This window comes from Phaseolus vulgaris, chromosome 10 (genome assembly GCF_051622355.1).
Source record: "Phaseolus vulgaris cultivar YP4 chromosome 10, ASM5162235v1, whole genome shotgun sequence".
In the NCBI taxonomy this organism is placed as follows: Eukaryota; Viridiplantae; Streptophyta; class Magnoliopsida; order Fabales; family Fabaceae; genus Phaseolus; species Phaseolus vulgaris.
The window spans coordinates 7451140-7463142 of NC_143507.1; the positions used below are offsets into that span (position 1 = coordinate 7451140).

General features: G+C 34.3%; 2 protein-coding genes across 2 annotated transcripts; one reads left to right on the forward strand and one right to left on the reverse strand.

Moving 5' to 3' along the window:
- Window positions 1-1198: 1198 nt before the first annotated feature.
- LOC137813075 (uncharacterized) lies at window positions 1199-2841 on the forward strand. Its single transcript, XM_068615375.1, has 3 exons — window positions 1199-1784; window positions 1956-2068; window positions 2272-2841. Exons 1-3 carry the CDS (start codon window positions 1199-1201, stop codon window positions 2839-2841), a joined length of 1269 nt encoding a protein of 422 aa, XP_068471476.1.
- A 2430-nt stretch (window positions 2842-5271) lies between these two features.
- On the reverse strand, window positions 5272-9727 carry LOC137813082 (putative polygalacturonase At3g15720). The gene is made up of 8 exons (XM_090296046.1): window positions 9593-9727; window positions 8889-9023; window positions 8039-8206; window positions 7730-7937; window positions 6696-6777; window positions 6386-6494; window positions 5613-5720; window positions 5272-5496 (listed from the first exon to the last, which is right to left on the reverse strand). Exons 1-8 carry the CDS (start codon window positions 9725-9727, stop codon window positions 5272-5274), a joined length of 1170 nt encoding a protein of 389 aa, XP_090152172.1.
- Window positions 9728-12003: the final 2276 nt, after the last annotated feature.

The window sequence follows — 12003 nt, forward strand, 5'->3', positions numbered from 1 at the left end:
AGGCGACCAGGCAGTCGGAGATCGCCAGAACAAGCACATCGCCGAAGTTAAAGGAGAAGCAGATTATGAAGGCGGCCGACGAGACCACAGGGAAGGTGTATGAAGGCCCTACCTCGCCAGTTTCAGTAGAGATCGCACTCCTGAGTTAGCTACACACTGGGCAGTACCATGCATAGGTAACTTAGCCAAAATGAGAGTAGAAGCAGCGCCAAGTCAGGGAGCCCCAGATGATGGCACGTGTACAGTTGGATACGAGCCACGTGTCCAAGTCTGTAACTGCCAGGAGAGAGAAAACCACCAGGTATATAAGAGTTCCTAACAGATTTTCTAAGGTACGCACGTTCAGTTCATACACTTTACGCTTGCGAGTGACAGAGCTGTTGGTGAGAGAGATTTGCACGGTTCCAGTTCTTAGTATTTGGTGATACCGTCACTGACTTGAGCGTCGGAGTGCGATCGGCCGCAGCGGCGCCGTATCGTTTCTTTGCAGGTTCTTGAGATAGATCCAGAGGAGGAACGGAGGTGAGAAGCGGCGCGCACGTCGATCCTTTGACGAGGCATTCTCCAGCGCTCTTATATCCTCAACAACATATCTAGTTTCAAAGAAAAACTGAAATCTTTGAAGGCAGGCCTTAAAGTGTGGAATAAGAATGTGTTTGGGTGTTTGCAGACAAATCAAAAGCAAATCTTGAAGGAAATTGAGGTCTTAATGTTAAGGACGATAATGAATCTCGAGGAGAATGGTCGGCTAAGAAGAATGGAATTACGTAGTCAATTGCTGTTGGTTGATAATAAGTTGGATTCCCTTTCAAGGTAGAAAGCAAGAGCAAACTGGTGCAAGTTTGGGGACATGAACTCCAAATTTTATCATGCGGCTATTAGATGGAGAAGACTCAAAAACGAAGTCAAAGGAGTGGAGGTTGGGAGGCAATGGTGTGAGGAACCGGAAGTAGTTCGCAGGGAAGCTAAGTCTTTGTTCGAAAAAAGGTTCACGGCTACACAAGATCTTGGAGTAAATTTGGGCTCTGTGGAGTTTAAATCTCTCCCTCCAGAAATCAGTATAAGTATGGTTACAAGTTTTACAGAGGAAGAAGTGAAATAAGCTGTGTGGCAGTGCGAAGGATCAAAGAGCCCAGGCCCGGATGGTTTCAATTTTACTTTTATCAGGAATTGTTGGGATTTTCTTAAATATGATATTATGGAAGCTTTACATCTGTTCCAAGAAACTGGGGTTATACCAACGGGGTGTAATGCCTCATTTATTGTTTTGGTACCTAAAGTGAGTGACCCCCTTTCTCTTGATCAATTCAGGCCTATCTCCCTTGTAGGAATCTTCTATAAGATTGTCACTAAGGTCTTAGCGGGTCGTATGAAGGAAGTCCTTTCTTTGGTTATTGACGAAAACCAATATGCTTTTCTGAAGAACAAAGGTATGTTAGATAGTGTGCTCATGGCAAACGAGGTTGTGGAGGAGGTTAGGAGGAATCATAGGAGTACACTTTGCTTCAAGGTGGACTATGAGAAGGCATATGATTTAGTAAGGTGGGACTTCTTACTTGACATGTTACAAAGGTTAGGCTTTCATAGCAAATGGGTGAGGTGGGTTAGAGGATGTTTGGAATTGTCCTCCATCTCAGTTCTTATTAATGGAAGCCCGACAGAGGAATTCAAACCGTCAAGAGGGTTAAGGCAGGGCGATCCAATGGCCCCATTCTTGTTCCTTGTGGTTGCTGAAGGTTTGGCCGGGCTAGTGAGACAAGCGTCCAAGCAAAATATGCTCACAGGTGTGAAAGTGGGATGGAAGGAAATAGAATGTAGCATGCTTCAATTTGCAGACGACACTCTCTTTATGTGTGAAGATTCTTTCTCTAATGTCTTCACTATAAAGACGATCCTAAGATGCTTTGAACTAGTTTCCGGTATGAAAATTAATTTTCATAAATCGAAACTGGCAGGGTTAAATGTTGACAAGTTTACCTTAGAAACCTATGCCAAGACTTTAAATTGTAACACAATGTGGACGCCTTTCAAGTACTTGGGGTTAGAAGTAGGAGGTAATCCAAGGAAGGTACAGTTTTGGGAGCCTGTTGTCAATAAAGTCAGAGCTAGACTTAGTACATGGAAAGGGAGATGTCTATCTATGGCGGGTAGAATCTGCTTAATTAAATCAGTATTCACATCCATCCCCCTTTTCTATTTATCTTTCTCTAAAGCCTCAGTCTCGGTTTGTAATAGAATCATGGTATTCAAAGGAGTTTCTTGTGGGCTTAGGGAAGAGATAATAGATCTATACCTTGGGTAAGCTGGGGGAATATTTGTAGACCTCCTGAAGAAGGTGGATTGGGTATCAAGGATATTAGGAAGTTCAATTACGCTTTAATGGCAAAATGGAAATGGAGGCTGATGAGCGACGAGAAAGGGAAGTGGAAAGATATTATGGAATCGAAATATATGATAAAATCTGGCATTAGCAGTGTTCGGCCATGTTATCACTCCTGGTGGTGGAGAGACTTAGAAGAAATATGTAGGGAGGGTAACGATGTAGGCTGGTTCCAACAAGCTGTCACATGGAATGTCAGATCTGGGGACTTAGTGCGTTTCTGGGAGGACCCGTGGGTTAACAACAATAATCTCAAGGAGTTATACCCGAGATTATTTTCTCTCTCTCTAAATCAAGAGATGACGGTGGGCGAGACTGGTTTCTGGGATAATCATGGGTGGCATTGGCACCTAAAATGGAGGAGGGAGAGATTTCACTGGGAATCGATCTTGGAGGAAGAATTATTAGCTATTTTGTCCAGGGGAGTTTTGTACAAGGATTCCAAGGATTTCATTACTTGAAGTGGGAACCCCAAGGGGATCTTTTTGGTGAAATCAACATATGGTCTTTTAGCTAGCCAAGGAACCGGTCCAAGTAACGCTGTTTTTGGTTTGTTATGGAAGACCAAAGCGGCACCAAAAGTTCTAATCACAACTTGGAGAATCCTGTTAGACAGAATCCCAACTAGCCAGAATCTTGTGGCACAAGGAGTCGTGGTGAACTCCCCTTTTAGTGTGTTTTGTAACCAGTCAGTAGAATCCACCCAGCATCTGTTCTTGGATTGTGTTTTTGCTTACCGTGTTTGGATGTTATGCTATAGAAGGATATGTGTTTTGGGAGCACAGAACAAGGACATATGTAATCATTTTCTGAATTTTCATTTAGCTAATATGTCCGTGAAACAGAATCAGGTTTGGAAGGGAGTGTGGGCGGCGATTGCACGTTCCATCTAGGAGCACAAGAATAACATCATTTTTAGACAACGGGTCCCTGACTTTGAGGAAACCTTCCAAGCAGCTCAACTCATATCTTGGATTTGGTTGAAACATAGGGAAGGCTCTTTCTCATACTCCTTCTCTAATTGGTTGCTAAATCCAATCCAGTGCCTTTCATGTGTGAGCTAAGTAACCCCTGTGAAATGTACAGGTTTGTGGCTGGTGTACTGCAGGTGTTTTGTTGTTGGGACATACTAGAACTGGTTGTTTGGTCTGTTTGTGGTACTGGTGGGCTTGGTGGGATGCTGGCATCCTTTGTATGACGTTGTTATGGCGGGTTGTATATGCAGTCCACTACCTTTCAGTAATGGACTAGAGATAGCCAGGGATCTTGTCTGTTATAGTGGTTTAGTGGCCTACGCACGGAGCTATGGAGGGTGTTTGTGCTACGATGCCAATTCTGGGATGAACAAGGGAAGCTAGATGGGGTATTAATGTTATCAGCTCTGGATGTGCTATAGGTAAAGGTTGTGTTTTGGTTGTGATGTTAAGATGGAGTGAGAAAGGCTTGTCGGATGATGATCCCAATGTGAGTTTTTTGTAGGTACAACACTTTTCTAATACAGGGATGTAGGGGGCCTTATGATGAACCATTGGGGTTTCCAGTGACCTCAGTGGTTGGTGCTAGCACAAATGTTATGTTGGTATTATAAAGCCAAATCAGAGCCTGATTTTCGTTGCTAGGCTCCTCCATGGTCCATGGTCTTTAGCTTGAAGCTGCTTTACGGGCTGCGATGCATCAGTGTTTTTGAACAACAATGCTTTTATAGAAAGCGAGTATGGTGTAAGGGGTACATATGAGGGAGTGATTTTGTTCCACTAAAAGGATTTGGTGTGCTGGGGGGACAGTAATTAAAACCCAAAGTGACCAAAGAGTTAGATGACGGTGGTTCGGTGCTTATGGGAAGTTGGTATGTTTAAAGTGGGGTTTCTGGATGTTGGAAAAGTGGCTATTTGGTTTGTTCGAGACAGCACATGTTGCTGGTTTCTTTTAGCATGTGGTTAGTTCAATCTAAGATACAAACGGTGCAACAAAGTTTGAACAATTTTGGTTGGCCTTGTTATCTTTTTCTCTAGTTTTTCTTTGTATCGTGTATCTTAGTTGTTTATCTGTATATAAGGGTTGAGACACCCCTGAAGTGTTCTTTTTAATTCATTAATTTGTTGCCGATAAAAAAAGAGAATATAAAGTAGTTAGAAGCTAACATTTTGATAGCTAATGGATAGATACCAATCTAAAAACTACTTCATGAATTTTTATGAATGATAGAAACTATTTCAGATATCAATCATTATTTTAGTTGATAAAATAATCTCTAATTAGTCTATAGTAACTAATTATTTTGATATTTAAATTTAGTTTCTATTCAATAATTTTCTTGGATTAATTTTTTTTTTATGTAAAACTTATATGATTATGATCATTTAGAGATTTTGTAAGTAAGGAACAGTAGGAAGAAAATAAATAAATAAAAAACACACTAAATTCACAATATCTTTGTATATTTCTTATGATAAAATGCCATAAATACAGGGAGTATCTAACAAAAGCTAAATTTCCCTTCCATTATATTATATCCACCACTTTCAAGAAAATCATGAAATAAGACTCAATTTTAGAGACAAAAAATAATTAGTTGTTATAATGACTAAATTAGAGACCATTTTAGAAACTAAAAAAAAATTGTTTCTAATTTAGTTTCTATTATTGTTAAATGATTTCTAAATTGGTATCTAATTAGCTACCAAGATTTTTGTTACCAAATTTAGAACGTAAATAATTGGTAGTTAAAACCTTGGTAACTAATTAGATACCAATTTAGAAATTATTTAACAATAATAGAAACTAATTTAGAAACTATTTTTTTTAGTTTTTAAAATGGTCTCTAATTTAGTCACTATAACAGCTAATTATTTTTAGTGTCTAAAATTGATTTCTATTTCATCTTGTAGTGTTTATGCACAAGATACTTTTGGAACAGTGTATCCAATCCTCCCATTAACAATATTCTTGCAAAATGCATAGGCTTTTTTGATTGATTTTGAATGGACAGTGTAAATTTGATCCAATGTAATGTTGAAACACCCAGATGGGCTACAGTTCAAGTTAATTGCCTTGGCACTAGCAGAAGTGCCCTTGAACCCTCTGTATATCACTTCACTCACCTTCACTGCATCTTCCTGTTTTCAAACATATTTCAAATCACGATTAGAAAGTCATGATGAAAAATTGTTGAAATCACGTTTGAAATAGTAATGTGAATGCAAATTCAAAAGTATACCACTTTATTTGGCACTTCATTTGGAGTTTTAATGCCATAGTATTGGTCTATAATAATTGAATTTTTAACATCTTTTAGTATGATTCCCTCATATGTGATTTTTCTTGCATAGCCTGATCCACCCTGCATCAAATCAGAGAATATAAAGATATCTAATAATTAAATTGGTATCATGAGACACTGAAAGATGAATTAAATATATCCTAATGAAAGTTAACAATAGACTGGTTCATAAGTTTAAGTTTTCCTAATTAGTTCAAGTTTTCCTATACTATTTATATGTGTTAAACTGTTTCTAGTGGTTCAAAACTGTCTGATGGGTATCATCGTCTGTTGGGTATCAATGTATGTTGAATAATTGTTGTTTTGGATCGTCTAATCCTTATATTCAATTTTTTTTATAATTCTTAGTGTTTCATGTTATTTTGAAATTGAACCACTATACACGTGTTTTGTTTGTATGAGAAACATCTTTAGTAAGAAATTGTAAGACAATTATTTTGTGTCTTCTACTTTAGAACTTGAATTAGAGAGTTACTCTTTAATATAAAAGTTGAGACCTGAGGATTTAGAGAAAAACTTTGAGTTTTAAATCTCATAAATTATCATAATGAAGACGTAGACGGATTATAGTCAATTTTATGTGTGATTTTTTTGTACTTTGTTCTACCCTATTTTGTGTTCTCATTTTCATTTTCAAATTGTGTATTTTCGTATTATGTAAACTGATTAGTGAATTGTATTTGTTCTTAAGGATCATACAGAAGCATTATATATGAGTTACTCACCGGCCATGTCTTGATTCTTGCACCATTTGTGGTGCCAATGAAGGTGCAATTCCTTACATGTACCTCTTCAACTGTCTCATGAGATTTATTTCTACCAAGGCTTCCAATGCTGAGTTATTCAGACATGTTTCATTAGATATCATGCTCAGTTCCATCAGATATTTAACTTCATTCATACATGAATTTTTAAGTTTAAGATATGACTTCCATATGTTTAAACTTGCAATAATTAGGTCTAATTCACATGAGACAACTAGAATCAAGTGCAATTTAACATTGCAGAAACTATATGATAATTTTTTATACAAACCTTATCCCATGGCCTCCTTGGCAAACAAGTCTAGTGGCTTTGATATTAGAACAACCACCATTGATGGCAATACAATCATCACCTGCTTAGAAAGACAAGGTCAAAGATAATGTTTCACACACTAAATAGTTTAAATTCACACTTTAATTTTATTATGCCCTGAAAAAAGGTTTCTTTTTTCACGAAAATAGTGTAATTTTTTTTACAAATTACAATTTTGGATGAACTTTTTTTTATATAAAAATGATAAGTTGTATACTATTTAGATAATTGGAGTCATTGTTTTGGGTGGCTTGGTGTGTAGCTTGTGTTTCACAATGATCTTGTGCCAAATTTTGTATAGTTTAGGATGTGCAATGCTTTAGGTCCGGTTAATGATATTTGGGGTGGAGTAGTGAGTGAAATCTTGAAGCACAGGAACAATGTCATCGGTAAAAGGGGCGTTGCTGGCGCGTCTAAAGTGTTCGCAATGGTTCAAGTAAATGTTTGGTCTTGAATTTCTTCAAAATCTCGTTTTGGTTTGTTCTCTTATTTTAGTTGGTGTTTGGACCCTTTGGCTTGCATGAGGCTAGTTTCTAGATGCCTTGTTTGAGAATTTTTATTTTGTTTGGCTCTGTGGCTTTGTCAATATGGTAGGCTTTTCTTGTAGGAGAAGGATAAAGTGCAATTTTGTATAAGAGTTGGACCACTCCTGAATTGGTTCATATTTATTAATTTTTTATTTCAAGTAAAAAAAAACTATTTAGATAATTTTAGAGTGAAAGTCGTACATAAATCGTATAATTTCAACGTAAATAACATAATTGAAGTCGTACACCACTCTAAAATCATTTTGATGATCGATGATGTACAACTTATCTATTTTTATAAAAGAAATTATTCAAAAATCGTATTTTGTGAGAAAAAATTGCAAAAACCCTAAATAAGATATTTGTTTACCATCTATATTGTAAGCATTTTCTCCATGTTATCATCTTAAAACTGCAAGTAAAGTGTTTAGAAGCATGTTCTTCTTCTTCTTCTTCTTAGTTTACCTGTTGCAAGAGTGGAATCTTGAATTGCTACATTTTTTGAAGCAGCAATGTCAAAGCCATCAGTGTTAGGGCTATCTGGAGGAGAATTGATATTGATTTGAGAGAAGAGTGCACCATCCATGCCATTTACAGATATGTGAGCTCCAGGGCTGTTCCTCATACTCAGAGATTTCACAGTAAGACCATTGCAAGCATGGAAACGCAAGGACTGCATCACATTCACATCAAAATTTTCACTAACAAGGCATTGAGATTAACAAGACAAACTATAACCTTGTTCATAAGAACCCAAGTGAAAACTTTACATACTTTTGGTCTTCTGCATTTTCTGCATTTCTCCCACCAAGTAGAACCATGGCCATCAATGCTTCCTCCATCACCATCAATTGTTAGACCATTTACATATAATATCTGAATCCAACTAAAAGAATCACCAACCCATTTACTCATAGATGGAGCTACTATTTTCCCTTTCAACTGCAACAAATTTGGAGGAAAATAAAACAAAAAGAGAAGAAAACTATCAGACTTTCATCATCATTTTGATAATTTTTTATCGACAAAAAATTAAATAAATAAAAATAAGACATTTCAGAAGTATTCCAACCCGTATACGACGAGAAATCTTTATTTAGATAGTAAATTTGGATAAAAATCTTTATTTGGATAGTAAATTTAGATACATCTTTCTCATGAAAAACTGATTTATTTGAGTTGGTTTAGTTAAAAATAATAAAGCACGAGTTAAAAATAATAAAGAGTTAAAGTACTTTTGAATTTCTTGTTAGAAAGTTAGAGAATAAATTTAAGATTTTTAGATAATTAAAGTTTTGTATTAGAGTTGAAATATTTGAAATACTTTATATTTATTAATTTTTACTATTATAAATAAACTTTTACTCTAGGTGAATAAATGATGTATATACAATTGAAAACAATTTGGATATCTAGTTAAAAAAAAAATTAAATGTGATGAATAATTTATGTGATTCATAAAGCATATGCCAACACTCTTAAAATAATGTATTAACTAAACATATTTTGGTTATATAAGAGAATTGTGATACTAAAAAATCATTATTTTCAAATGAAAAAAAGATTCATTTTTGTATTGAAACACTTTATAATGATGTTATCAAATATTGTTGGTTAGTCATACCTTAATGCCAACATTTGGGGTCTTGCATGGACCACTTAGCTTTAATCTTTTCACCAAAAATATTTTTCTTGAAGGTATAAGTAGACTTGCTGGCCCTTCCTCTCCACACACACCTTGCCATGCTTTTGCAATTGCCTACAATCAATTAGAACACATATGGTTAAGGATCACTCATGGTTAGAAAAAAAAATAAAAATACAATCAACTTCAAATACATTCAAAGATTGTTGAAAAAAAATTCAAATCTTACCTTCATTTTACAAACATAGAAAAATAGTATGTCGAAAAAATATATAGAACTAGTCATTCATCCATCCAACCATAAACTTGTATAATATAAAGCCAATTAGAAGTGCTTTAAGTTTAACTCAACTCCATAAAACCAACTTATAAGGTTGAGGTTTGCACCCACTTATATACTATGAAATACTCTAATCTCTAGTCAATGTGGAATCTCCAATAGAATAAAAAAACAATTAAAATAAATAAACATAAACACATTCTAATTAATATTAAAATGATATTAAAGTTTAAATAAGGTGAGAGATTGATATTTAAAAGTAAACCATATATTTTAAAGATATGGGATTTATTTATTTAAATAATTAAGGTTAAGCAAAACCAAGAATGAAGAAAGCAAAATATATATATATATATATATATATATATGAAGTGAGATAGTAAGAAAGTAAAGAGGCAAATACATTTGAATCATCACTTGTGCCATCACCATGAGCTCCAAAATCCATCACATTAAAATATTTTACTTGGGTTTCAGCATTGCTGAATGTGGCTGAAATAAAACCTAGAATCAAGATACAAGTGATTAACCTTTGCATTTTTAACAAATTCAGGAATAACACTATTTTGGATTATTTGTGAAAGGATTTATATAGGGTTTAAATAGATTCTTCATCATGTAATTGGAAAAATAAAATTAAATGCTCAAGATCTATATAATCATTAATTTATAAATGCTGTCGTTTAAGGAGTAGCAATATTTTAAAACTTGTATGGTATGAACTTTAAACTTTATCCATAAAACACTAACAAAGCAAAAACAAAAGCTGTGATAATGAGATTACTTTTGTAAAATTATTTCAAAACAAAACAAAAAATATTGCTTTTATTTGTGTGAAAATATCATAGTTAGGTAAGTTTATGAAATGTCCATATCTATAAAAAGAAAAATTGTTAGGATTTAAACATAAAGTTACTTTCAAAATAACACAATTAAATAGTACTAAATATGACTCTAAGTTCTTCGCACAGCTTAATAACAACAACAAAAGTCTTTATTGGAATAATTTTAATAAAACAATATTATTCTTTTAATAAACATATTGCTTTTATATCTATACTATAAATATTAGTCTAATTTATTTGGATTAAAACTACAGATAAGTATTAAAATTTAATTTAAAATGGACATCATCAGAAAATTTAATATTTTATTAAAAAATCGGAACCTTTTTGACACCTTATAATCGTAAAATAGGAATAAATATTTGTAATCATTTAATAATATATTAAGAAGTCACCTTCCATTTACTATTTTATTTTATAGAAAGAATCTTAATAAAAGTATAAAAGAACATATTAGTTAAGGAAATTTTACTATCTGATTCCTCTAATAAAAATTATTTATTTATTAATTAGTATATATGATAAAAAAAATATTTAATTTTCATAAGAAACATGTTAATAAAATGCCAAAATAAATACTGTATATTAAAAAAATATTTGAGTAACATTTATAAAGAAAAATTATTATATTTAATATTTAAATTTAGCAATATTACCAATAAATTGTATATTTAATAAATATAATTAAAAGACATTATCATTAATTTTTACTATGTATTATATTGAATAATAATAATAATTAGTAACTATTATCATTCTTTTTCACGATGTATTATATTTAACAAATATAATAATAATAATTAATATTATTATGATTTATTATATATTATTTATAATAAATATAATTAAATTTTATTTTTTATTTTTTTTTATCAACAAAGAATGAAATTAAATTTAGAGGGATACAAAGGGTATCCCAACCCTTTAACACAATCCATACTACATAATTAGAACACTAAAAAATGAGAAAACTCTCAAGAATGAAAAGGATATGAGATATTTGCTGCATATACAAAACCCTACAGCGGCAAACAAGTTGCTATAGGAGATGCAAACTGCAACTTCAATACCACCAAAGCACACCGAGGAGATAAGCAACCTCCATCATCTTGTTTACATTCTCCAGTGTCGTGCAGCAACTCCTAATTGACATTGGCTTCACCCTTGAGTACTAAAACCAGCATGCCATCAGCTTAACTTACCCAAGCATGCCATGGGAATACTTGTAGTCCTGGTTGTGTACACTAACAACTGCATTGCCTACTAGAGCCCAAAATCATAAAAAGTATGATTCGCCCATTCAATATCCACCTCAGAACCAATAACAGCTTCATTGAACCTTTACTTGAGGTGCTTACACACAACTCCGACATATACACACCCGTGACCATTGTAGGAGGACAACAACAAACTGCTTGATTCCATAAACTTCCCCTGACGACGGCTCTTCAAAACAACACCTACAAGGTCCTCATTCAGGAGCCGTACTACAACTCCTCATGTTCAGGTTCATGCAACCCGCCAAACAGATGTTAGAACAACAAAGACGTGGACCGTCACAAGCTTATTATTTAACAGAAAAAGGGAGGCAAAGGAGGTTTGCTATTCAGACCCAACACGTTAATAAACACCTTCCGCTAGACCTCAACTCTTACTGCCAGCAAAAGCATACCAGGGAAGCCACCAGGATCAGCGGGAGCATGCCAATCTGCAGCACATGGAGTTCCAACAGACCCTGCTCCAGTATCAACCATCTGCTATGCCCACTACCACAATTTACACAACGTGTAGGTTCACCAGCAAGCTACGCCCCCCTTCCTTTTCTTTGTTCCACCGCCAACCGAAAGCCTTCAGCCATTCCATAGCATCACAGATTCTACTTGTAGCTACTAATGCATATCATTGGGTTCAACACCCAATCAGAAAAAGAGTAGGTAAACTTATTCCCTTATGCTTTAACCATAACCAT

What these genes read in the sequence shown, in the direction of transcription:
- LOC137813075 (XM_068615375.1), top strand. Translation starts at nt 1,199, where the DNA reads ATGGAAGCTTTACATCTGTTCCAAGAAACTGGGGTTATACCAACGGGG. An exon ending in CAAGCAAAATATGCTCACAG is followed by an intron (nt 1,785 to 1,955) that starts GTGTGAAAGTGG and finishes CGAAACTGGCAG; the next exon opens with GGTTAAATGTTGACAAGTTT. An exon ending in TAGGAGGTAATCCAAGGAAG is followed by an intron (nt 2,069 to 2,271) that starts GTACAGTTTTGG and finishes TTGTGGGCTTAG; the next exon opens with GGAAGAGATAATAGATCTAT.
- LOC137813082 (XM_090296046.1), bottom strand. Translation starts at nt 9,727, where the DNA reads ATGCAAAGGTTAATCACTTGTATCTTGATTCTAGGTTTTATTTCAGCC. An exon ending in GCACAAGTGATGATTCAAAT is followed by an intron (nt 9,024 to 9,592) that starts GTATTTGCCTCT and finishes AATTGATTGTAG; the next exon opens with GCAATTGCAAAAGCATGGCA. An exon ending in CCCCAAATGTTGGCATTAAG is followed by an intron (nt 8,207 to 8,888) that starts GTATGACTAACC and finishes AATTTGTTGCAG; the next exon opens with TTGAAAGGGAAAATAGTAGC.